At 51.4% G+C, this 27,591-nt stretch overlaps 1 protein-coding gene across 3 annotated transcripts in view; it reads right to left on the reverse strand.

Annotated features, from left to right (window-relative positions):
• ARHGAP18 (Rho GTPase activating protein 18) overlaps positions 1 to 27,591 on the reverse strand; it is a 119,250-nt gene that overhangs the window by 73,578 nt on the left and 18,081 nt on the right. The window contains exon 2 of one of the 3 annotated variants that reach the window (XM_049115455.1): positions 3,403 to 3,457. The exons of the other annotated variants lie outside the window; for them this stretch is intronic. Coding sequence (XP_048971412.1) covers positions 3,403 to 3,434 — 32 coding nt within the window. The 5' untranslated portion in view covers positions 3,435 to 3,457. The remainder of the gene's footprint in view (positions 1 to 3,402; positions 3,458 to 27,591) is intronic. 3 annotated transcript variants of the gene reach the window in all.

Below are 27,591 nucleotides of genomic sequence, written 5' to 3' on the forward strand. Positions count from 1 at the left end.
GCGGTGAATGCACAGCCCACGGGGACAGGCCGCTGGGGGACGTGGGCACGGCGCCTGCTCCCGGGACACACTCTGCTCACCAGGATGTGGGCACCCTGCGAGTCCATGGGCCTCCCCCTTCCATGGGACTCCAGCCGGGTGTCGGGGTGTTCCACTCCAGGGCGAGCCCCGACCCGCCGGAGGCATCGGGTGGCGACCTGCAGGGAAGGTCACTGGGACACACCGGGACGCTGCCACGCATCCGCCTGGAGACAAGACTCACCGGCCTGTGCCTGGCGCTGGCCTTCAATGCCAGCCCAGCCGGGTCCGACAGAGAGCGAGGGGCCCATGGTGGCCGGACAGGGAGGCGCCGCTGCACCCCGACTGGAAACAGCCGGGAAGCCTCCACCGTCCTGCCGCGCGCTCGCTCCGTGTGGGGAAGAAACGCAGCTCGGCTTGTTCGCCAGGAACAATAACCTCCGCAGTAAGACGAGAGCTCCCCACTGTCCTCACCACCGTCGGGCTGGCGAAGTGATGCCAGGCCGCAGCCCACACTGCGTGACCCCGGGCCGCAGCCCCCGTCCTGGGCTCTTGGTCTCCATGTGCTGAAGCTTTTGAAACCTGTCCTGGGAAAGCGTGATGCAAACGGTAGCGGAATCGGAGCTGGGGTGACCCTGGGGTCCCCAGGCCGGGAGGGGGTGTCCCACGCTGGCCGCGCGGCCCAGCCACACAGGAGGAGCAGCAGCAAGGCCTGCTAAGGGTCGCCGCGCTCACGGGCAGAGGAGGCACACAACCCACCGCCCGTGTAGCACGCAGACAAAGGCGCGGGTTCAAGCCCCGCAGAGACCTCACCGCCCTGCCCCCAGCCTCAGGGCCGGGCATGCGCAGGGCAGGAACTCGGGTGGCGGGGCCATGGGGCAGGCGGGCGGCCTAACCGAGCACCCTCCACTGAACGCTGAACGCACATTACTCTTCCACTTTATCAGCAGGGCAATAAAGATAGGCAACAGATACTCTTTTATCGATACTTATTTTTCCCTCCGTGAACTTTGACAGCCCAACCCGCTGCTCCAGGCGGGTCTAGAGGGCAACCAAGCTAGGACGGCCCGGCACACATCCTCCAGCGCGGCCACCGCCGGACAGGAAGAAGGAAAAGAAAAGCCGTTGAGACTAGAACTTGGCCGGGCACCCGCGGGGCCACGTCCGGCTGGCAAAAATGTGTTTGGCCAGCAGGGTGTCGCTCACGCTTGTAGGTCCGCATCTTTCTCTGGAGACCTGTGTCCCGGGCTGGCCCTGCGATCACGGACACGCTCCCAGGGTGCCAAGGGCCCTGCGTGTCGCGCTCCGTGCGGGACCCTGGGGGGCGGCCTCCACCGGACTGCATGGGTGTCAAGGCCCTGAACTAGCATGACCCCCGACCTCAAAGCCACCACTGGCCACCGTGCGAGAATAACCCTCCTTCCGTGGAGAAGGAAGGGAAAGCAGCGGTTCAGGGAGGGGCGCTGGTAGCTCTGGTCCTTCCTCCATCAGGAGAGCGCACTGGTACTTTGATCACCTGACCTCAGTGGATCCGGATTATTTCCTCATTTGTAGGAGCAGGCAAGTTGGGACGCCTACTAGGATTCCCCGCACTCCCCACCCCAAAAGGTCCTGCGAGAGGTCTCTTGCTCTGACCGTGTACAAACATGTGGATTTTCCCAGACAGAGGGATATTACCAAAAAGGGGAACATGAGAGACTTTAGGGGGCCGCGTGGACTAGAGCTCGATACGTGTGCCATCTTCCATGAGATCTGAGGCAGGTTCCCTAAAACCCCGAGAGCCGCTGTTTCCTTCCATTCACTCATTTACTCAAAACAATTTGCTGAGCATCAGTTACGCATGAGGCACCTTCTAAATGCCAGGGATCCCACAGTGAACAAAACCGAGTCTCCCCTCCCACAAAGTTCGCATCCTAGTGTTGAGGAGATGGAAAAGAAGACAAAACATTTATAACCTGTCGGTGGGGGTGGGGGGGAGGGGGGGACGCTATGCAAATAGATGAAGAGGGTGGGGGCGGGAGGGTGCAGGGTTGGAGACAGCGAGGCAAGACTCCCCGGGGAGACCCTGCGCACAGGCCTCAACGGAGGGGGCGCAGAGCAGGTGTGGCCGTGAGGGGACTTGGAACAGACCGCTCCAGACAACACACCCAGGGGTTATTAAAATTCAGTGATGCGACAAGCAGAGCTCCTGACAGCAGCGATAAGCTCGTTTCTTCCTGTCCCTTCCCCTCCCTGAGCAGTACCGTCGTCGTGGGGAGCTGCTGTCGGCCTTTGTAGCGGCACCAAACATACGAAAGCAAAGCAGGCCAAGGTGGGGACGCCTCATGTCTGATTCTGTGTAATTGATGACAGCCACGCGGGAGAGCCACATCATTCCTCAACTGCGCTCGGAGGAAAACTCTTTCATAATCAGGTGTATTCCCCCCCCCGCCGCCCCCCAACGGGGGTGCATGTGTACGCTGGGCTCTCCCGGGAGGGCAGGCGGCAGCGTGTGGAGGTTGAGAGCACGGTCTCCGTGTCACAAAAGCCTGGGTCACATCCCAGCTCTCTGTTTGCTACCTGCATGGCCTCGGTCACGTGACTCAGCCTCCCTGGATCTCATGTTCTTTCACCTGTAGATTGGGGCCCAAAACCACCACCGTCTTTCAGGGTCAGAGTGGGACGTGGATGAGCTGATGTCCACGAAACACACAGGACTTAAAGAACAGGGGTCCACAATGCGTAGCCACGTCTATCGGAGCTTCAGATTGTGAAGTGACAGATATCCATTCTGATCAAGAGGAGAATTTCACAAGAAACCTGCTGGGAGGTCCAGCTCCCGGGAAGAATGCCCCCAAACCAGGCCCCGGAGTGGCCCGAGGACGCTGTGGGGCAGCGGGTGATGCAGCACAGGCCACCGACACCCACCGCACCCGACACTGTCCCGGCTTGCAGTGAAAGGACAGCCCCACCTCCCAGGAAAGCTCAGAGAGCAATGCCCCAAATCAGAACGGATGCTCCCATGTTGAGCAGCCTCAAGAACGGCAGGTGTCCAACCCCGTTCTCACTGAGCCCCCTTAGGAGCACGTGCTGGCTCCTCCTCCCCATCCCCGGCCTGGAGGCCCTCTGCTCCAGGAGGCCTTCCCACCGGCTTCCTGCTCCCTCTCCCCCGCAGCGCATCCTCTCACAAGGTGCCTCATTAAAAACTGGTCTACACCTGGACTATAAATACTCATATACAAACAGACACAAATCCTTTTGGGAATACACGGGGAGGAGATGAAAAACAAACGCACGTGCAGTTATAAATAACACTAGCTGGCTCACTAGTCATCCCGTGTGCGTGTAGCTCGATGCACAAATGAGGCTGTAACTCCTTGCCGACACCATCCTTCTCTCCCTTACCTGTTGGGAGTCCATTTTCCGTTCTTTGCCATGCTGAATACCTCCTCCCTGAAATCTGAGATGAGACACAGTTTTTATATTGAGGGTCAAAAATCTACTTTATATACAAATAATCTTTTTGTTAAGAAAAATAGATTCAAAATCAGAAAAAAAGAAAAATAGGTTCAAGCTCCCATATAGAATGGAGAAATTTATCAGTGTCCATAAATTTCACAAAAATATTGAAACACAAATTATCATGATCATTTTACGAGATCGTTTTTGCTCCTTATTTTCAGATTCTTAGAAAACCACTATCTTCCCACTCTGAAAAGTGGGGAATCCCACACTTGCCCCAATTTTACCAAGAGAGAAAAAGAAAAAAGAGCAGGGTTTTTTTTTTTCTTTTTTTGTTTTTGTTTTTGTTTTTTCCCATGGACTAACATCCCCATCTTGTGGGCACAATTGTTCAATGTTTCCAAGAATCATGGTGGGATCTTCAGAACTGCGACATCTCAATCCTTTTCAGGGGTAAATAAAATTAAACTACAGCCCCTATGTGGTCCATACGCCAGATGTTCCCTATGTCTTTAATAAATGCTTTCTGCACCGAGAGCTTATGAATTTAAAATGACTGAAAACCTGCAATACTGAGTCAGACATCAACCAGGTCTACGGAAAAAGAAATAGATATTGGGATCCGCAGATACCCAAGGAGGAAGCCTTCTTCTCGTCGGAGAGTTCTCTTCTCCTGAGAGTAATAAACCCATTCAGGAAACGTCTACTGAGATCCAGAGTGGCTTCACAGAACTGGCTACTATCCTCAGGCCAGGGTCTGCCAAGCAGAAGGCCATATATCTCTGTGAAGGGCAAAGAGAAGCCGACAGGAGCCCAGTGGCTCCCAGCAGGCTCCCGGCCAAGGACTGGAGGCTGATAACGTCTGCCTGGGCTCCCGGCCAAGAGGAGGAAGGTCACGGGGCATCCTGAAATACGTGTGTGCAAAACAGCCGAAAAGAGAAGGGAGCGGAGAGTGGAGAGACAATGGAACGCTGGCAAAGCAAGAGGAGGATGCATCATGGACATCCTCTCACCCAGGGGGAGAAAGGACATGCATATCGATCCAAAAGCCAAAAGAAAAACAGAGACCAAGGCGAGAGGCCAAGAACGTCCCCATCTCCCTTCTCCTGCCGCCTTTCAAAGGCCGCCCCCTGGAATTTGAGCAAGGCTGCCACTTACAGACACCACCGTTGTTCGAAGTACCCCAGTCACCACCTACTATCCTTTGGAATTATCATACAAGTTTCTCGGGTATTGCTTATAATCATTTTTCCCCAAACAGTCCTTTTCTAAAGGAAGAGGGAATCACGCGTCTCAGGCCAGGACGTGATAGCAACCCACTGCTTCTGGCCATTTATTTAAGAACAACCTTTTTTGGGGATCCCTGGGTGGCGCAGCGGTTTGGCGCCTGCCTTTGGCCCAGGGCGCGATCCTGGAGACTCGGGGTCGAGTCCCACGTCGGGCTCCCGGTGCATGGAGCCTGCTTCTCCCTCTGCCTGTGTCTTTGCCTCTCTCTCTCTCTCTCTGTGACTATCATAAATTAAAATAAATAAAAAAAATTAAAAAAAAAAAAAAAGAACAACCTTTTTCTTATTGAACAAAGTCATCACTGCAGGATAGAGGACGACATGCGCAGGATCAACATAGCATCCTCAAGCACTCAGCCTCAAACCATAGGTTTACCCAAATATTCACCAATACTATGTAAACACATTTTACAGATACAACAAGTTTCATCATCTCCAAATTCTCTTCCAGTGCTCTTTGTAAACCCTAAGACCAGTCTGGACAGGAGCCGTTGGGCTCGTTGGGTCTCGGGACCCTTTGGTCTGCCATCATCTGACTCGGGCACCTTTCCTTCCCCGGCACCTCGTCCACACAGTCCCCATCCTGCGTCACATTCTCCCTACGCTCCCTAACTTCCACCAAGAGTGCCTGGTACAACTCCAGATTCTGACGGGAGTGCTGTCCCAAGAGAGTCCGGTGCCACAGGGACAAGGGCAGGCTTCAGCCCAACAGCCCCATCGCTCTCTGCATGGAGCACCGTGGGCAAGCTGTCTACCCTCTGGGAGCATCCCTTTCCTTATTTGTAAAATCAAATACAAATACCTCCCTTGCATGGCTCATGAAGACGGGAACTAACAAATGCAAAGGGCCAAATATTACACAACAGAGACCCAAGGGGTCCATGGGTGGTGCAGTCGGTGAAATGTCCGATTCCTGGTTGGGGCTGGGTCATGGCCTCAGGGTTGTGAGATCAAGCCCTGCATTGGGCTCTGCGCTCAGCATGGAGCCTGCTTGAGACTCTGTCTCCCTCCCCCTCAGCCCCCGCAGCTCATGCTTGCGCTCTGTCCAAAATAAAGATAAATCTTTAATTAAAAAAAAAAAAAAAGTAAACCAAGGTCATGATTCAAAAAGGAAGCAACATCTCCTCTGCCCGTGTCTCTGCCTCTCTATCTCTCCATGCCTATCATGAATAAATAAAAATCTTTAAAAAAAAAAAAAAAAAAAAAAGGAAGCAACACTGGGAGTGCCTTAAGTGCAGGGAAATAAAGCCACACAAGAGGCCCTGGTAGGAGCCACTGGCTCCTGGAGAGCGGTGTCGGTGGCTTTCTCTCCATGAACTCAGGGCGCCATCCACTGTGCTTCTTCACATTTAACAAGGAACAGAAAGGGATCCCTGGGTGGCGCAGCGGTTTGGCGCCTGCCTTTGGCCCGGGGCGTGATCCTGGAGACCCGGGATCGAATCCCACATCGGGCTCCCGGTGCATGGAGCCTGCTTCTCCCTCTGCCTGTGTCTCTGCCTCTCTGTCTCTCTCTGTGTGACTATCATGAATAAATAAATAAAATCTTAAAAAAAAAAAAAAAAAAAAAAAAAACAAGGAACAGAAAAAGATGATGCAGTAATAAGCACCAAAACGCTAACATATCTTCAGGCACTAGCATTATGGACATTTTTTTTTAATTTGTGCTTTTCTTTATTAACTCAGTTTGCTAAATATAAAGCTATGCTCAGTGTGTTCAGGATCGCAGCCTATGTTTGGTGCCCCAATCCCATTAGACCTTGCAAACAGAAGGTATATCAACAACTGTTTCTGTTTTCACTTCATTTTAAAGCTAGCCATCCTTTCAAACTTCATCCAATTTTTCTCAAGCACTTATGCTTACATAAAACAACTGGATTGGAACAGTTGTTATTAAAATCTCCTTAAATTTAAAAAAAAAAAATCTCCTTAAATTTGAATCCAGGGGTGCCCAGGTGGCTCAGGCAGTTAAGTGTCTGCCTTTGGCTCAGGTCACGATCTCAGGGTCCCTCGGCCCTCCTCCTCACCGACTTGTGCTCTCTATACCTCTTTCTCTCAAATAAATAAAATCTTAAAAAAAAAAAAAAGTTTGACCCTAAAATATCCCCTCGGAATTTCATTTCTAACCATCGTGAGCATTAATGTTGGATACCAAGTTCAAACTGCCTCTGGTTTAAAACTGACTTTTAAAAGAAAGCCCATCATCTATCAATCAATTAATGGATAAAAAAAGATACGGTGTGAATACATACACCACGGACTACTACTTAGCCGAAAAGGGATGAAATCTTGCCATGTGCAACAACGTGGGTGGCTCCAGAGAGTACAAAGCTAAGATGATGCTAAAGGAGGGAAGTCGGCTGGAGAGAGACAAATGCCGTGATTCCACTTAGGTGTGGGAATAAAGAAACAAACAGGAAAAAAAGACAAACCAAAAAACAAACCCCTTGTATAGAGAACAAAATGATGGTTATCAGAGGGGAGGCGGGCGGGGATGAGCGATGGGGGTTGAGGAGGGCCCTGGTGACGGGCACTGGGTGCCACGGGAGGAGCCGAATCACCGTATCGTGTGCCAGAGCCCTCGTGCGCTGTTGGTGGGAATGCACACTGGGCCAGCCGCGCGGACATACAGGACGGAGGGGCCTCAAAAACATACAAAGAGAATAACCATACAGTCTAGCAATCTCACTACTGGGCGTTCACCCGAAGAAAAGGAAAACCATGGTTCCAGAGCATACGTGCACCACGGTGTATTATGGCAGCATCATCTACGACCGCCGAACCAGGGCAGCAGCCCATCAACCGGCCAGCGGGTAAAAGACGTGGCTGACCCATATGATGGAATATTACTCAGCCATCAAAAATAATAATGATAAAATCCTGTCACTTGCATCACTGTGGACAGATCAAGATAGTAAAATCGTCAGCCAAGGAAGCCAGGCACCGAAACACAAATACCGTACGATTTCATTCATTTGTGGAATTTAAGAAACTAAACCAATGAACAAAGGGGGGTGGGTGGGGGGAGAAGAGACACAAATCAACAAAAAAATAAAAAAATAAAAACAAAAAACAAAAACCCAGACTCTTAACTATAGAGAACAACCTGAGAGGAGGTGGGTTAGGGCAGATGGGCAGACTACGTGAGGGGAGGGAGAGCACCCGTGTGTTGGCGAGCACGGGTTATCCGTGGAGTGCCTGCATCACTGCATTGTACATCCGAAAATAAGAGAACACTGTGTCTTACTGATACTGGAATTAAAATTAAAAACATACATTAACGAGGTGCCTGGGTGGCCAGGTCAGTCGGGGGACCAGCTGCTGATTTCGGTTCAGGTCATGACCTCGCGCTCATGGGATCAAGCCCTACATGGGGCCCCATGCTCACTGTGGAATCGGCTTGAGATCTTCTCTCTCCCTCTGCCCTTCCCTTATGCTCTCGCTTAAATACATAAATTTTTAAAGAATAAATAGAGGGTCACCAGGGTGGCTCAGCAGTTAAACATCTGCCTTTAGCTCAGGTCATGATCCCAGGGTCCCCGGGTGGAGCCCTGCATGGGGCTCCCTGCTTGGCAGGGAGGGTCCCTCTGACCCCCACCCCCCCGCCCTGTCTCATGCTCTCCCTCCCTCTCTCAAAGAAATCGATAAAAACTCTTTACAAAATAAATAAATTTTAAGGAAAAAGAAATAAACCTGAGAAATCCCACACTGCATTTTAAAGGATGTCTCACTGCTTTGACATTTATGATTTTTCTCACGGCAGGGTATCCATAGTCACGTGCAGCTTTTCTACTTTAGGTGTTCTTTAATATATTATTGAAGCTTCCAAGCAGAAGATAGAGAAACTCTCCCCTTTAAAAGTGAAGCAGAGGGGATCCCCGGGTGGCTCAGCAGTTTGGTGCCTGCCTTCGGCCCAGGGCGTGACCCCAGGGTCCCGGGATCGAGTCCCCTGTCGGGCTCCCTGCATGGAGCCTGCTTCATGTGTCTGTGCCTGCCTGTGTCTCTGCCTCTCTCTCTGGGTCTCTCATGAATAAATAAATAAAAATAAATAAAATAAAAAAATAAAAGTGAAGCGGCAATAGTGGGCCTATTGAAATGGAAAGGAAGACTGCATACCGCGGGGAACTTTCTTCCTGCATTCCGGGAGGGGACCTGCACGCTAAGGATGCACGAAGGTACCATACCACAGGGTAAAAAAACAAACTTCCAGAAGAAAGGGATATACACACTAGCGGGTAGCTAAATTACCTGAAAAACTTCTTACACCGCCTAACTTCATATCAAAGAGAGAACCATCTAGATGAAGCTTAGAAAATAATAATAAAAGGGTGTGAAGTCATAACTCCTACCTTCTTTAATGCTCGTGCCCCCGTGCTCCCTGCTCCGTGGGCTGCCAACCAACACGCTGATCTCCCGCCCGCCCCGTCTGCCTCCCCCCAGGACCTACACCTCCCCTCCAGGTAGGCGGCAACCTCTTCGGGCCTTCCTAGATCCGCAAGCCCTGGCTGCTTTCCATCCGAAGCCCATCCTGATGCTGTCGCTTTTCAACCTTTCCCAGGGTCGAGAACCTTCCTCTTCAAATCAGCACGTTCAGGGAGCCAGTGTATTTGACAGGTGTCGGAAGCCAGAAACCTTGAAGCCTCTCCAGTTAAGTGGCCCTCAACCTTAACAGTCTGGCTCTTATGAGAATGCATATTTTATCACCTCCGCCTTTACCAAAGTGGAGTGAAATTCGGATCGCTCATCTCTACGTAATTTGAGTAAGATATGTGTGTGCATCTGCCCTTTTATCCTGAGATTAAGAAAAAATCATGAAATTTAAAACATCCTGTATGTCAGTTAAGTGAACGTTTAGATACTAAAAAGACATAATAAGGAAGTAGTCAAGTACTTATATCTACTTAATAATGAGTGAGTTTAGATTTGGGGGGAAAAAAACAAGACCAGAAAAAAAAATTCCTTTAAAAAAAAAATAGAAAATAAGAGATCGAAGGGATGGACAGCACGCGGAGTTAAGCACTTAAATGAAGATGAGCAGAAAGGAGGGGCGCCTGCGTGGCTCAGGCAGGTGAGCATCCAAACCCAACTTTCGGCTCCAGTCGGTCGTGAGCTCGGGGTGGTGGCTGGAGCCCGGCAAGGGGCTCTGTGCAGTGCGGGGCCCCCCGTCCTGTCGCTCTGCTCGGCCCCCCTCTAGATGCACGCTCTCCCTCTCTCTCTCACAAATGAATAGTCTTAAAAAAAAAACAGCAGAAATGAACCATTCTTACAGGCACTCTTCAGGAATGCCACCTGGGTCGCTGTACAGGCACCAGGGCCACAGACACTGGTAGGCAGGACGTCCCGAAAGGGCAGGCGTCCAACGCAGGCCGCCCCGTCGAGGGGGCACCGGGCAGCCCCCAAGCCCCAGCGCTGCCCCACGCGGGGACAGGGCGCACCTGCCCCGCCCGCCTGTGCCCGAGGACCGGCGGCCCTGAAGTCACCTGCTTCCGCGCACCGCAGGGGACGGGGAGCAGCCAGTCTGGGACACGCTCCCCGGGTGGTACCCCCCACCCCCGTGGCTGCCGGCCTAACCCCGGGATCCCCGAGGCCCCCCCGGCGCCGGCCCCACTGCGCACGGACCTGGAGTCTGCGATGCCCGCCGCTGGGTTTCCCTGCTTCGTGCAAATGTCAAGCAGGTCGAAGTCCACAGGGAAGCAGACCTGTGACCCTTCGCCCTCCTCCACCCCAATGCGCCTCTGCTCGCAGGGGTTCCCTCTCCGACTGCTGGAAAATGCCTGTCAAGGGCCGCCCCAAATCTGCGGGGGCCCTCCCTGGCCAGATGCACCTGCAGAGTCCAGGATGACTGCTCTCTCTCTCTCTCTCTTTTTTTCTCTTTTTTTTTTACAATTTATTCTCTTTGTTTTGCTTTGTTTTTATTATTGTTTTTATTGTTTGGTTTGCCAACATAGTCTAACCCCCAATGCTCATCCCGTCCAGTGCCCCCCTCGGGGCCCATCACCCAGTCGCCCCGTCCCCTGCCCACCTCCCCTCCCACCGCCCCTTGTTCGTTTCCCAGAGTCCAGAGCCTCTCACGGTTTGTCTCCCCACCTGATTTCCCCACTCAGCTCCCCCTTCCCCTATCAGCCCTGTCACTACGTCTTGCACTCTCCGTAGGGTGAGACCGTGGGATGACCGTCCTTCTCCACCGGCCCACTTCACTCCGCACCACCCCCCGGCGACTGCTGCCCCCGTGATCCCCAGGCAACAGTTCCGAGGATGCCCGCTGCCAGGGCCGGCTCCTGCTCTGGGTCCAAGAGAAACGCCCTCCCTCTGAAAAAGCAAGTTTCAGACGTCCTTCCGAATCTCGTTCTCCTTAATATCCCGAGTGAAGCTCTCAGGCCCATGGCCTGGGTTGGTGTCCGAATTCTCCCATGATCATACTGACAGATTTGCAGAGATGAAAGACATCTTCACGTGACCTTAGTTAAATCATTTGATTTTTCAGATGAAGGAGCCGGGACCCAGGGAGGTGAGGAAACTGTCTCTGGTCACAGAGCCGGTGGTGTTCACACAGGCTGAGGCTCCCTTCTCCGCCTTCCTGCCCACTTTCTTTCAAGTAGGCCAATGAGTAACGTTTGCATCAGAAAAAAATATTTTGTTTAAAAACATGGTTTGGGAAAAACAAGATCATTCTACTTTGCTTCGTACTGTCGTTCATTCAAGTACTTAAAATGGAAATGTTTTTATTTGCTACGTATTTTCATACTACATGGAAATTTAATGCAAACATCCAGTTCTTATTTCCCTTGTTCATTTTGATTTTTTTTTAAGTCAAAAACCACCTCCAGTTTGTCTTCGAAGATAATATAGCCATGCCAATCATAAATGGAGCTACCAAATGACTAGCCCAAATGAAGCTTTTCTTTTTTAATTTTATTTATTTATTTTTTAGTTCTAAAGCATTTTGGTTTCAAACCAGGTTTATTTTACAGTTGTTTTTCCTCTTTATTTCATAGCTGTATGGGAAGGATGAAATAAAGAAAATCACAATATTTCATCCGAAATCACATCTTCAAGTTCTGCAGCGTGGCTCGCGTGCCTTAGCCGCTGTTTAAATTAGTCAGCAACGATTCACAGGCTTTCAGCTCAGGATAGCTGTCTCCTTGCAAATTCTCAGCCCTCTGCCATCTAGGTGGTAAGTCCCTTGAACCGTAAGATTATTTCGGTTCTTTTCAAAAAGTTCTGTTCACCATTTGCTTTTGTTAAATTAAAGAATCAGTTCATTAATGAATCAGTTGATTCATTTTAATGATATTCTTCATTCATTTTACCGTTAAAATGAATCAACTGATTCATTAATGAATCAGAAAACCACAGCCAAAACCCAGAACACCAACTCATTTCAGACCTGCAGAGACAGATTACTTCGCTTCGTCAGCCTTAAAAAATCTGATGTTTCTATCCTTTGAAGAACTTCTATCCTTCGAAGTTATTTTTTGCTTTATCGTAAACACAATCAAAATGTGGAAAGAGAACGTGACGGTCTCCCAAAGCCACCCGAATGAACGACAAAATAGGAAAAGGCTTCAAAGATCCTGGCTCAAATTTCATTTTCATTTTCTCAATCTCTAGACCCACAGAGTGATTCACACACATACATTCACTCCCCTCTTTGAAAGGAGGTTTTGGAAAAAAAAAAAAAAGGAGGTTTTGAGTCACTGATCTGTTTTTAGCTTCTTCCCAACCCTGCTGCAAGCTTTTAATCTCTCCATCGTTAGGCAATACACCTTATTGAAGTATTTTATAAACTGTCTAAAAACTTCAATCAACTATTTTTATCGGCATGAGAGGCATTCAGGGAAATTCTCATTACAACCATGTGATGTTGAAGCAAAACCAGTGTCAGATGCTAGCGAGGCAGGTGCGACTCAGGAAAACCTGTAATACGCGTCCGTGACACAAAGGAGCGAGGCCACCGGCTGCCCGCCTCGCGCTATTATTAACCAGGTTGTCTTGAGTGTGCTCCTTACCTCTCAGGCCTACTTCCTTCCTTATAAATCAAGGGAGTAGCAAATATGAACATAATTTTTATTTGAGCTTCAAAACTCTATGGTTCTAGGAAATCACACACAAAAAAAAAATCTGCATTTTTCTATTACACACCTAAATAAAGAAAATATGTTCTTGGGGAATCCCTGGGTGGCTCAGCGGTTTAGCGCCTGCCTTTGGTCCAGGGTGCAATCCTGGAGTCCCGGGATCGAGTCCCACATCGGGCTCCCAGCATGGAGCCTGCTTCTCCCTCCTCCTGTGTCTCTGCCTCTCTCTCTGTGTGTCTCTCATGAATAAATAAATAAATCTTTAAAAAAAAAAAAAAAAAGAAAAGAAAAGAAGATACGTTCTTAAATATAGAGGTACACAGTCGCACACACATCCTCAGTTGGCCTCTCGTGAGAGCTAAACTATAACTCTTACTTACATCAGCCCATCATTTCATATTAAGTGTGGCCAACCGAATCTATACATAATTCACAAGTTTTGTTTTCATAAGGTGTCACTTCTACTTTTTGTTTTTTTAGATGCTGACAAAATTGCTAGTAAAAGAGCAAAATAGCCAAGAGGGAATAACAATCACCAAGGTGCCAGCGGCTCACCCCTGGTGAGCTCTCGCCCTGGGCCTGGAACTGGGGTGAACGTTTCCTCCTCCTCACAACCACCTTAATATTCCGATTTGCCAGCTGAGAAACAGAGGCCAAAGGGATTAAGAAGCTCGACAGGGCTCTGCCATAAGCGGGGCTCTGGATTGGGCAGGGCACCCTCGCCGTGCTCACTGGGGGGCCAACCCCGTCACCCTACAGTCTCTGACCCACGGGGCGGAGCGGCCCTGTCTACGCCGCGTTTACAAGGAGGGCGGGTGCTGGAGCAGCAGTGCTAGCCTGCCACTACCCAGGCGGTGACCTGGAAAACGTGGGCGGGGTTTTTCTTTAAGATTTTATCTATTTATTCATGAGAGACACAGAGAGAGAAAAAGAGAGAGAGAGGCAGAGACACAGGCAGAGGGAGAAGCAGGCCCCATGCAGGGAGCCCGACGTGGGACTCATCCCAGGATCCCGGGGTCACGCCCTGGGCCGAAGGCGGCGCTAAACACTGAGCCACCCGGGCTGCCCAAGACGCACGTATTTACCGCAGACGTCTAACAGATGAGCATTTCTCTCAGGAGCAGCTCTTACAGCACAGCCACCTGCTGCCCTTGGCCTCTCTTTGAATAAATGAGTCTATAACCCAGGAGGCAGGCTCGGTTCCCAGCCCTGGGACGTATGAAGAGTATTTAGGGGGAATAAGAAACAGAAACTTGGTTTTTCCGCACCTCTTGTTCCTTACGTATCTGCAATCGAGCCCCCTCCCTAGGTCCCTAGGGCTACCGTGCCCCGGCTGCCTAACAAAGCGCTCTCAAGGTCAGCGCAGCTCTCCGTCCAGGCTCAACCATGGCCCCCCACACCACTCTACTGCAGCCCACCCTGCTCGTGCTGGCCCACCGCTGGAGAAGCCGCTGCATCCCATCTAAGGTCTGACCAGGGAGTGGCCACAGACTGACTGATCGATTGATTGGTTTGTGTGAGAGAAAGAGCACGTGGGTAAGTGGGGGAAGAAAGAGAATCTGAGGCAGGCTCCACATCCAGCACAGAGCCCAACTCAGGGTTCGATCTCATAACCCTGAGGGTCATGGCCTGAGCCGGAACCAAGACTAGTTGGATGCTTAACAGGTTAAGCCACCCAGGTGCCCCGCCAGAGATCATTTTAAATGGCAGCTCTGATTTCTGCTAAAAGTATAAACAGATCCACCCCACAAAGCCTGGTGAGCATCACTGACGTCAGGCACTGGATGTGGCCTCTCAAACCTCAGGCCTGACCCTTTCCCTGCTACACTCCAGAAGGGGCCGCTGAACGCTGAGAGATGGGGTAGAGGATGGGGGGGCAAGGAGGCCAAGCTTCCCCACGTCTGACAGCGCCGGGCAGCGTTCCTGCGGCAGGTGGGAGCGTCACGAAGCTGCGGCAAGTGCGGTCAATGTCTTCTCATCACATGTGACAGTGCTGGGTACTGTTAGGTTTGCTTTCTGACCACCCGTAAGGGTTAAATGACCCCCCACGAGCTGCAAAGGGGCCAACGGGTCAAGTACCAGCCCTCGAACCTACATCACTGGGCCATCCGTCAAGCATGGCGTGCAGTCCTCCTCCTCGGATCTTCACAGGTGCGTGGAACCACCAAACTACCCCAAATCAGCCGGTGGCTCTCTAGAAAGTGGTGTGCATGCCGGGAACCTGCGCGCCACGCCCTGTCGGTGAGCTCGCACACCCGTAGCGTCTCCAAAGTTAGAGGTCACGCTGAAAACGTTCCTTCCCTTACAATCTCTTATGAAGACGGAGTAGAAACACTCTACTCGTCTGTGAGGTGCAACGGAAGTACCAACTTTGCAGAATTTCAATATTAGATTGTTGCCTGGAAAACACGAGGCACGCAGCAGGTGCTTCCCGCGACAACGTCCATCAGGGAGGGGGTTCCGGTCCTTCCATCACCAGCTGTGTGCTAACCCCGAGCACCCATTACGCAGCCATCGTAGACTCTCCTGGGCTCCGTCCCCAGCTGGCTGCAGGCCACCTCCACGCCGGTTTAGCTGTCCCACCCTGCCTCCTCGCGCGAAAGGAGTTGAGCCAAATGACACTGGAAGTCCCAGTGCTCACCCGTAAAAGTATTATCCATGAAAATTACTTAAGAAACAATGATTTTGGGGGATCCCTGGGTGGCTCAGCGGTTTAGCACCACCTTCAGTCCAGGGCATGATCCTGGAAACCCAGGATCGAGTCCCACATCGGGCTCCCTGCATGGAGCCTGCTTCTCCCTCCACCTGTGTCTCTGCCTCTCTCTCTCTCTCTGTGTGTCTCTATGAATAAATAAATAAAATCTTAAAAAGAAAGTCAAGAACTTTAAAAAAAAAATAAAAAGAAAAGAAAAAGAAACAATGATTTTATCTGAAAAGAGATGAAGAACTACTTGTACAGATTTCAGTTAAAAAGCGGGGGGGGGGGCGGGGGGGCGCCATCAGTTGGGTATCCCACTCAAGCTCAGCTCATGTCTCGCTCTTGGGGTGGTGAGTTCAGGCCCCTGTTGGGCTCCACGCTGGGTGTGGAGCCTACCAAAAAAAAAAAAGAAGGAAACTAGAATATTCAGAGACAATCAAACCATTGAATTTTTCACAGATTTCATTTATTTATTTGGGAGAGGGAGAGAACAGCAGTGGGGGTGCGGGCAGAGAGGGAAAGCGAGAGCGAGGAAGGGAGAAGCAGACCTGACGACGCTGAGCGGAGCCAGAGCGAGGCTGGATCCCAGGGCCCGGGACCACGACGCCCGCCCCAGGCCGACGCCTGCCCAACCCCAGCACCCCTGATTCTGTTATCGCTGCACCCAGATAAGCAACTCACAGACCAGATTTGAAACTGTGAGTTAGGAGATTGTCACGGCCCTGGGGCCGAAGGTCAAACGGAAGCACTTTCATTGCTGATGTATTCTTCACCGTTTTTTGTTTTTGGTTTTTGTTTTTTTTTTTTTTTTTTTTTGCTCATAAAAATCGTGCTCGGTTATAAGTAGTTCGTTTCAGCCGCGTAGGCCAACTCTTACTCTCATTAAGAGAACAACTTAAGGGCAGCCCGGGGGGCTCGGCGGTTTAGCACCACCTTCGGCCTGGGCTGTGACCCTGGAGACCTGGGATCGAGTCCCACGTCGGGCTCCCTGCGTGGAACCTGCTTCTCCCTCTGCCTGTGTCTCTGCCTCTCTCTCTCTCTCTCTCTGAGTCTCTTATGAATAAATAAAATCTTTAAAAAAAAAAAAGAGAGAGAGAACAACTTAAAAATTCCAGCTCCAACAGAAATAAGGCGCAACGGGTTTAAAGCACTTGGGAAAGGGAGGGGAGAAGGGAGAAGAACCGCAGCGCAGAGCGCCTCCGGTTAGATTGGTCTCCAGGCCCGGGGCCTCGTGAGCGACGGCGCCGCCCTGAGGGGGCTCGGCCGAGACCAAGGCCCTGGGGCAGCGCCCGCGGGGACCCAACGCACAAGGGCAGCGGCCAAGGGCAGGGCGGCAGCAACGCAGGAATAAGGCGAGGCCTGTCGGTGGCCCGCACACCAGCCGCGCTTCTCGGGTCCCCGAGGGACGGAGCCACCTGTGCACACGCGCCCAGCTCCCCGCGGGGAGGGCCCCCCACGGACCCCACAGCCAGACGCTGGGTCCCGTCCACACCCCAAGGCATCAGGTCCAGGAAGCCGCCGTCCTCCATCTACCTTCTTCTACGTCCAGGGCGACACACCTGCGCTGCAGGCAACCGTCGAGGTAGGGGTGCTGTTCTGACACAGCCACCCCACTCCGCAGGCGCCCCGCAAATGCGGGAGCTGTGGCCGTGGTGGCCGGCTGCGGGCTCGTCCCTCGTCCGGGCCGCGGGGACGCAGCAGGGAGCACGACGGAAACCACTGACCTCGGGGATCCCACACACTGGACAAGGTCCCCAGGGGAACACGGCGAACCCGGGCGCGGGTTGCACCCTGAGGGCGCACATGTCTCTGGCGGGCTGGTGGCACGGTCGCCACCGCAGGGAGCGTCCGGCCATCAGAGCATCAGTCAACCCTGAAGCCACCGACATCTCCGGGAGTTGGGGTTTGATGAGCCTGGCATGTGGCCTGAGCGTCCGAATCTCAAACTTACTTAAATTAAAACTTCGGATGCAGACGTAAGATTTATGGGTATTCACGTCCAGGCTCAAAGCACTTCGAAGGGCTTAAATTCTTCACAAGAGAAGTGTGGGGAAGGACTCCATCATCTTGTTCACGAGACGGTCTCGGGGAGGATTATCGTCTTCAGGACAAAAGTCAGTGACTCGCAAGCAGAAAACTGCTTTCAGGGGACGGGAGCCGTTTTGGATTTCAGATTTCTTCATCTGAGCTTACCACAATCATTTTCCCGTAAACTCCTTTTGTTTCAGTTGCTTATTTTAAAATGTCTTTAATAAAACTGTTAGTTGAAGACCATCCCACCTTTGAAAGAAGAGTCCGTCACCGACGTTCTTGGAGTGTCAACTGCTTCTGCACGATGCTGCAGGCGTGGAATACGTCTGGATATTAGCCATACTGATCCTAAAACACAGCTTAAAGTACATTTTTAGGGAATCCCTGGGTGGCTCAGCAGTTTAGCGCCGCCTGCAGCTCAGGGCGTGATCCTGGATACCCGGGATCTAGTCCCACATTGGGCTCCCTGCATGGAGCCTGCTTCTCCCTCTGCCTGTGTCTCTGCCTCTCTCTGTCTGTGTCTTTCATGAATAAATAAATAAAATCTTTTAAAAATAATAATAAAGTACATTTTTAAATCTCTAATATACATTTGATTTGTCCTATTTTGCCTCTTTCTCCTAAAGATGTCACAAAATATCCCAATTAATAGTAAATTCCAGGGCCGTCTGTTATCTGAACACTTATTAGCCAGAAGGGAAAGTGTAGGCATTATTCATTATTTATAACTTCCCGACCTGATTTTTTTTCTGGCAGAAACATAAAAAGCAATACTGAGAGACGTGGCTGGAAAAGCAGAGTGGAGCCCCAATCCGAGTCACACATAAGCACGTACTCAACTGGGCAGTATCTGCTAAGAACCCACTATGCACCACGCAGCGTGGACACAATCGCGAACACGCCAGACGGGATCCCAAAGGTACAGTCACGTGGGGAACGCGGACGAGCATGCATGACGGATCAGAGTGTGGTTTCTGAGAAGCCCCTACGATGATCAGAACTCAAATAAACCCGAGTGGGCTTGCACCTCAAGTGCCGTGCGTACACAAGGAGGCAAGAGGAGATCCGTAAGGGTGCGGTCCTCCCGACCAAGTCACTTTCCACCTCACTTCTACTGCTTCTCGCTGCTGCAGCAGTTCTGAGCGGCGGCAAACTACTACCAGCCTGGTGGCTTCCAATCCATTCTCTCGTAATTCCAGAAGCTGGATATCCAAGCTTAGGATCACTGGCACCGAAGTGACGATGGGGTTACACGCCCTCGAGATCCCCTCCTAGTCTCTTCCAGCACCTGCTGGTACCAGCACCCCCTGGCCCTTGGCTCTCGCTGCGTGGCTTCGATTTCTGCACTTGCACGTGCACCTGAGGGCTCCCTCCGTCTCCTCTAGGGACGATGGTGAAGGCATCTGGGGCCCAAGCAGATAATCCCAGGTGATCTTCCATCATCTCAAACTCCTTAAACTAATTGCATCTCCAAAGACCCTCTTTCCAAATAAGGTAACGCTCAGAGATTCCTAGAATGAGGACCGTATGTAGGTCTTTAGCAGCCACCGTGACACCACAACACCCACCCAGAAACCCAATGAGAGGAAAGGAATGGGATGATGGGGAGAAAAGCCAACTTGGCGTCACCACGGCATATACGGTGTCTGCCCCAAACCTGCCAAGAGGTCACCTGCTTCTCTACGGGACCCGAAACGCGAGGCCGTTTGCTCCTCCACTGCGTCCGTGTATTTATGGCAGGAACCGTGAGACAGACAAACTAAACATCGTATTTACTATTTGTCTCTTTTGCCTCCTTAGTCACAACCTCAAGGATCTTTGCAAAACAGCCCCTATAACTGTCACTGACTCATTTCAGGACCCTGGCTTGGTTTCTTTGTGGGGTTTTGTGGGTTTTTTTTGTTTTGTTTTTTGCTACATTAAGTATGGGGAGAAAGAGCTCAAAAAAAGTTCAGCAAGGCAGCTCAACACAGGACAGTTCTTGAGTCTTTAGGACCAGGGGTGAACCGGCTCTGGCAGAGGGTCTCTAGAGCAGGGAAAGTGACACGGCCATTCACGCTGGGGACATCCTAGTTATAACTCTTTTCTACGATCGCTGAAGCCTTGGCTACAGATGCTTGAGAAGTCTAAGGTCGGGGTGCCCGACTGGTTCACTTGGTACAGCGTGTGACCCTTGATCTCAGGGTCCTGAGTGCGAGCCCCTCCCTGGGGGTAGAGATAATGTTAAAAAGAAAAAAAAAAAGTCTAAGGCAAAATTGTATGGACAAGAAGAGTGGCAGAGAGAAACCTCCCGATTTCCAGTCCAAAAAAAAAAAAAAAAAAAAAATGCACCTACATGAGATATATGTCCAGATATCTCTCCAGTCAAATCACGGAAGGGCCATTACGCCTTTTGTACCTCAGCACCTGCAGGCCAGGCCACTTGACTAGAACCCTAACAGAGACCATCTTAATCCTGCTTTGCCTCATTATCTGGAGAAATTCTGCTACTGTACTACCCACTATGCCGGGGACCCCGCTAAAGCTCTCATAAGTATTTAATACCGTTAATGCATAAGGTTGGGCCTTAACAATGAACACACTCCGATGTACGGTATTTGACATGAATTGATAACGGCCTGTATACAGGCTGCACCCACCCTCTTCCCAGTCCAGACCTGCACCAGCACAGAAACTCAATTCTCAGCCTCTCAAGCAAGAATTAAGGTACCATCTCCTCACCAACGACGCCATTACAAGCATATTTCCATTTTATTTGAGCTATTGACATTTTTTGCTTTCATGAACAGAATAAGTAAAACACATGTCATTGTTGCATTGACTTAAAATACAGCAACGTGAAAGCAAAGGCAACATGGATAATAACCTAGAATCCACGTATTACTCAAGGGTCCTCCATCTCATGTAGGGCGAGCACCATGGGACAGTCCAAAGACATAAAAAAAATAAAAATAAAAATAAAAAAAACTGCATTTCACCTTCTTGCTTTCCAAGAGCATGACGAGCAATCTCATGGGTTACGTAATCTATAAATGATAATACATGATCATTTATCGGCTTGCCTCAGGGAGCAGATGTGACTGGCAGGTCCCTGGTACGCGTACCGTGTCCCCTCTGCTATCTCATCACAGTCTTTCCACTGCAGTGAAAAACCTGTATTCTCTTACAGAACTATTACTTATTAAAATAAAAATGCGGGCAGCCCGGGTGGCTCAGCGGTTTGGAGCCTGCCTTCGGCCCAGGGTGTGATCCTGGAGACTTAGGATCAAGTCCCACGTTGGGCTCCCTGCATGGAGCCTGCTTCTGTCTCTGCCTCTCTTTCTCTCGTGAATAAATAAGTCTAAATAAATAAATAAATAAATAAATAAATAAATAAATAAATAAAATAAAAATGCAACGATTGTACCAATAGAACATGCTCATACTACAGGATCATAGAATTTTTATTTATTTTTATTTATTTTTATTTTATTATTTATTCATGAGAGGCAGAGAAGCAGGCAGAGGGAGAAGCAGGCTCCACACAGGGAGCCCGATGTGGGACTCGATCCCAGGACACACCTTGAGCCCAAGGCAGATGCTCAACCTTTGAGCCCCCAGGTGTCCCCTGAATCATAGAATTTTCAAAAGGCAGGGTCACTGGAGAGCATAGGAAAGTAGACACACCATCAGTCCATGTCATACTTTCTAGACTAAACTCCTGTGTGTCTGTCCCCTCCCCAGTTTCGGTTGCGGCAAAGCAAGGACGACATTGGCCTAAGGATGAAGGCGCGCCGGGGTCACCGACGAGATAACGCCAGCTTTGGAACACAGGACAACCTGTGCCGTTTCTCTTTGCCAAGTCAGAATACGGACGTGACCACTGGAGCACACTTGCCTCATTTCCATGTGGCCTTGGGCTACCTCCCTTGCTGGCCCAGTCCCCAGAGCCACAGACGAGGCCTCAGAACCAAGCAGCGGCACAAAAGGAACTAAACCAGATCCGCGGCCAACACAGGGTGCAAAGGAAATCTCCTGGACAGGGGTCACTACCTGTGGGTGGCTGTCGACACCCGGATGGCGGACGCTGCCGTTAAGGGGTCAAGTTCTTGCGTATTTGGGTAACACATCAAGCTGACACCCTTGGGATGCAAAGGAGGAGGACTATGCCGCCAACCCGTCACCTGAGCAGCAGTCACGTGCGGAGGGTACGGGCCTGCCTCACGTTAACGAGCTGCGGAGGTTCAAGGACAAAGACCGCAGCATGTCCAATACCTTCCTGGTTGATCGTCCAGGAACAAGTGCATATAGGCAGCTGGACGGAACGGGGCACCGCACAAACACACAGGGAACGTGCTCTTAAAAACTTGTGCCCATGAAGCATTTTATCAAAGGAAACCACAGTCGTCATAACACATTTCTGTCCAAGGACATGGTTCGGGCACTACTACTGTGTCCTATTGGCTCCTATTCCTCTCCCCTCCACGTCTCTGTCTCCTTTCCTGTGGTTTAAAGTGTCTATTCCCACACTCACTTGCACCAGGAAAAAAAAAAAAATGACTTTGGGGTGGAGGGAATCAATGTAGAGCTGCAAACTTCTTCTTTGCCAAAGAACGTTTTGGTTTTTTATTGAGAAACCAAGTGTCCCCGCTCAGCGAAGACGCCCGACCGCGTCCAGGAGCGGGACCATGTTGGGTTAGGCCTAAGCCACCAGGGCCCGCGCCTCGCAGGTGCCGGGGCCGCCCCGCCTCCGGCCTCCACATTCCCCCTCCCGCCCCTGCCCGCCCGCCTTCTCGCTCGCTCGCTCTCAACCAAATCTTTAAAACAAAACAAAATAAAAAAAATACAAAAGAAAAAGAAGTGTAAACTATAGAGCAAGTAGACACCAAGTAACAGATGGGAGAGGAGGGCGCCCCAGCCCAGAAATGCAGGGAAGCACAGGGCTGGGGACGCCAGACGCGCTCCATGTGTGACAGCTTTGGGTGGCGGCGCGTGTCCCCACGAGGCCGCAGCGGGGGTGCAGGCATCTAGAGGCCGAGGGCGACGCGGGCAGCAGACCTGGGCACCAGGGACAGCCGGGATCCGGGGAGGGCAGGGGCCGCCCGAAACCCAAGTGCGGGCCTGAGACTCATGGGGTTGGTGTGGGGGTGGGGGTGAAGCTCAGGGCGGCGGGGGGCCCACGCCGCAGACACGCAGCCCAGCTGGGAGCCGCGGCCAGCCGTCTGGTCGCTGTCCCGAGGATGCAGGGTGGCCGTCCCACTGGTCACTGTCAAGGCACAGGCCGAGAGCCCGCAGCCCACCCGGCGGCCCCCGCCACCAGGACCTAAGCCACAGAGTTGTCGTCACCATCTGGAGAAATCCCTGGTAGACCTACACAAGACATGGACACCTAGTGTCCCGGCAATAAGACCCCTGGGGCGGCGGCGAAGCGCACCAGGTACGGGGACTGCCCGCCACGCAGGTCCCATGCACGACCATGGCCAGGAGCGGCCGTCACCGCCCCAGACTCCGGGAGCCAGGCTGCCAGGCTTCAGAGCCCGGCACTACCGTTTTCCGAGCGTGTTGCCTGGAGCGCGTTTCTGACTCTGCGTGCCTCAGTTTCCCCAACTGTAGGCAGAGTGCGGTCACCCGTACCCCCAGGATACCGGGAACCCACCAGAGTCAGTGTGCATCTGCGGGGCTTGGGACGCACGCCAGCCAGGGTTCCTGTCCCCCTGAGGGGAGGTGTTGGAAAACCCTCAGCACCCCCCAAAGTCGCACCTGAGCGCCACCCAAGACTGCAAATCACGCAGGTGGGCACTTGATACGCTGTTGCCCTTTTTCCTCCCACCTCCTCTGACTCCCCCCCAACCCCCTGGACCCAACCATCGCCACCCTAGCTGATCCCCGAGCCCCTCAAACGGAATGGCAGCCCGAGAGCAAGGGGTGCGGGTGGTCCCGTCCCCAGGCTCCTGGCCCCGGGGGCCACCGCACCACCTCCACCCGAAGATCCAGCATGTGGACAACCTCTCAAATCCCAGCAAACTGACTCACCGTACTATTAAGCAGTGTGCGCCTGAGGGAATCAGCGGGGCCCCTGGCCCTGCAGCCCCAGCCCCCAGGGCCCCCCCACCTGTCCCCTGAGCGGGGTCCCGCAGGGCCGCCCACCTGAGCACCCGTGCACCTGCGCTGGGAACCGCTGACGCCCCGGCTGGCCCGCGGGAAGGGGAAGGCAGCGGGCGCCGCCGAGGACCCAGCTTGGCGAGCGGCACCCCTGCCGTGGACCACCCCAGCTCATCCCCTTCGCTGCAGCTCACGGATGCTCCCAGGCACACTCCTGCGAGGACCCAATGCGGGGGGGAGCTCAGCCCCAGGAGCCCGGCGGGGACCAGACGTGTTTCCCTAGCGGCAGTGCGTCTCTGGGCTTTACCTCGTTTAACCTTCGTACCACGGCCGAGGCAGAGAGGTCAGCAACGTGTCCGAGGTCACAGAGCTGAGAAACGACGGGTTCAGGATTTGACACCCTGCTGTCTCACAACCCAGGGCAACCTCTCTGAACCCCAGGGTCCCCGTCCCAGCCAGCAGCTCCCAGGATCATGACGGAGCCTGGGCATTCTCAGAGGCGGGAAGGTCACGAGCGAACACTGATGGAGAGAAATCCCCATCCTTCAGCCAACACTGAGCTTGAAGGTCGGCCACAAACCGGCTTCCCCTCCCACCTCCCACCCACACCCTGCTCCCCAGCCGAATCACCGTCCTCCAGCAACGCACCCCCCTCCCCAAGGTCTTCCTCTACCCAACGGTCCTTCCAGCTGGACTCAGAATCACAAGTGACAGGACACAGAAATTAAGAGGAGAAAATCAAACTTGATATTCATATGCGCGGGGAACCCACAGGGGCCTGAAGGTCTGGGGACAGTGTGGGGCAGGAAGCTTAGAGGAGCAAGCACAGGGGGTCAGGCCTGAGGATACAAAGGGAGAAAGCCCTTAGCGGGAAGGCGGCAGGAGATGTTCGGGAAGCACGGCTGCCCCATGATGCACATGAGCTCCCCGGGAGACGGGGAGTCCGTCCTGGTCCGGGCTCTTCTCTCCAACGTATATGTGAGCAGTTGAGGGGCGCGGGGGGCAGGGAGCTCTTCTAGCATCTTCAGGGCTTGGGTTACCTCTTCCCGCCCACGTGTCCCATCTTGGGGCAGCCTGCCCCTGGCCTTCACGGACCTCCCTCTCCTCAGACTGCATCACCCTCCTCCCCCGAGACCAAACCCTCCCTAAACCGCTCCAACAAGAGGACACTTGAAACTTGCTCTGATCCTCTTAGTTGAAGGTAACCTGTCCTTCCTCTGCAAATACCCATAATGGGGTTGAGGGTTGTTTTTTTTTTTTTAACCTCATCACAGCGACTGTGGCTTTGTGTCCTGCATCACAGAGACGCGGCACTGCACATCCTCCTCGGTAGAAATCTGTAAACTCCTTACAGCGTTCGCCTCTGAACAGGGCAGAGCACGAAGCCCCGGTTCAACACACTTCAAGGAGGGAGGACGGCATCATTCGTCCGGTCGTCTAAGACACCCCCATACACGCTGGGGCCCTGGGGACCGAGCACAAACGTAGCCACTAATGGGGGCCGGGAGTCAGCAGGCTCCGTCTAAGTGCACTACATCTCAATACTCTCTGATATAAAAATCTCTATTTTTTTTAATATTATTTATTTATCCATGAGACCCAGAGAGAGAGGGAGAGACACAGGCAGAGGAAGAAGCAGGCTCCCTGCAGGGAGCCCGACGCGGGACTCGATCCTGGGACCCCAGGGTCACGCCCTGAGCTGAAGACAGCGCTAAACCGCTGAGCCCCCCAGGCGTCCCTAAAAATCTCTCCTTTCTTTCCATCTCCTTGAGGAGCTCAATGTCAGAAGACCAAAAAGAGGCAGATTCCAAGTAATTCTATAATATCCAAAAAATGTATGTTCTGCTTTTCTTCTTTGCCTGGAATTCACTGAACGAGCAGAAGCAGAGGGGCTGATGCTAAATTTCTACTACTAACCACCTCGCAGCCAGGCCTCTTCAGCAGCGTGGGGACGAACTCATCCGTCTCAGGCCTGAAAGGGAGAAATCTGGCACCTGAAAGGCAAAGGTTCTCCTCTCCAATGATGGGAGCTGCCCCAGGAAGCAGGAATGGGCAGGATGATTTTAAAACTTCACCAGAGGACTTTGAGGAAAGATGCAGGAGGGATAATCCACGTGCACATTATTTTGCAGACGATGTCCCTTTGGCAATAGTTTCAGAAATCACTGCAAGTGTGGGGGCAAAGCACACACACACACACACACACACACACACACACAGACATCTTTCGGGGCCTTTCATCCCTCAGAAAAATCACATATTTTTCCATTTGCTTCTCCTGGGGACTTGAGAAAAGAGAATCCCTAGAAAAACGATTCTTGCCATACCTCCCTCACCCCCCGCATCCCAGCCTTCAAATTTCCATTCTGAATTCTGGAACCAGCAGAGGTTTGATCATCTAAGTAAACTTGACCAGTTAATTTCTGTTTTGGGGGATCCCTGGGTGGCTCAGCGGTTTAGCATCTGCTTTCAGCACGGGGCATGATCCTGGAGACCCGGAATCGAGTCTCGCATTGGGCTCCCTGCCTGGAGCCTGCTTCTCCCTCTGCCTGGGTCTGTTCCTCTCTCTCTCTCTCTCTGTGTCTCTCATGAATAAATAAAATCTTTAAAAACAAATAAATAAATAGGACAGCCCGGGGGTGCTCAGCAGTTTAGCGCTGCCTTCAGCCCAGGGCAAGATCCTGGAGACCCAGGATCGAGTCCCACATCGGGCTCCCTGCACGGAGCCTGCTTCCCCCTCTGCTTGTGTCTGTTCCTCTCTCTCTTTCTGTGTGTGTGTCTCTCATAAATAAATAAATAAAATCTTTAAAATATAAAAAAATAAAAAATAAAATAATTACATAAATTGGGGCACCCGTCTGGCTCCATTGGTAGAGTATGGGACTCTTGATCTCGAGGTCCTGAATTCAAGTCCTACGTTGGGCCGAGAGCTTACTTTGAACAAAGAAACAAACAAAAAACCTCAATTTAAGTTATGAACCTAATGCTAATAACCAGAAAACACGATTGCTTTTGGCTCAACCATCCATTTGTGACATTTTATTCATCAAGAAGTCAAGACGAATTTCCTGCCCATGTAAATCCATATGTAAGTGTGTGTATACAACATGATTTGCATGGAGATTATAAGTGAAAATAAACAGAATGACTTACTCATAAAGTACAAATGTTAATCCCCCATATGTACAGTGCCTTAAGTGGCACATGCCATTAAAATGAATAAAACCCCTGCTGAGCTAAGTGCATGCTTATGACATATATTCCTAACAAAGGTGATACATTCTTACAACAGAGAAGTCCTAAGTATCTGATGTCACTTGTGCCAAAATGGGAGGTTTTTACCCTGCTCTCAAGTCATCTATCCCTACGTACAACACATAAATTCCCCAAATAGACAATGATCCATGTTTAAAATAGAATAAAACATGATGACAAATCAGAAAGTAAACAAACAGCTGATTGTTTGCTTCCAAGTCTAATTTTAGAAGCTGTAGATAAGGTTCATTTTTTTCCAAACAAATCATTAATATTGTCCTTGTTTACTTTTTATCTGAGATGTCACGCAAATAAAACATTAAACCGTGTCAATTCGCTTTGAAAATCCAGATGCGGGCAGCCCAGGTGGCTCAGCAGTTTAACGCCGCCTTTAGCCCAGGGCATGATCCTGGAGACTCCAGATCGAGTCCCACATCAGGCTCCCTGCATGGAGCCTGCTTCTCCCTCTGCCCCTGTCTCTGCCTCTCTCTCTGTCTCTCTCACGAATAAATAAATAGAATCTTAAAAAAAAAAAAAGAAAAGAAAAAGAAAGAAAAGAAAATCCAGATGCATAGAGAAAAGGATGCGTATCTCCAGTTCAGCACCAGGTGGACGTGCAGCATTTACTGTCCTCTCAGAAAGGGAGGGAAACATTTAAAAGATTAAAAAATCTTTTTTAAAGATTTTATATATAAAAAATAAATAAATA

The sequence above is a fragment of the Canis lupus genome, chromosome 1, assembly GCF_003254725.2.
Source record: "Canis lupus dingo isolate Sandy chromosome 1, ASM325472v2, whole genome shotgun sequence".
Classification (NCBI taxonomy): domain Eukaryota; kingdom Metazoa; phylum Chordata; class Mammalia; order Carnivora; family Canidae; genus Canis; species Canis lupus.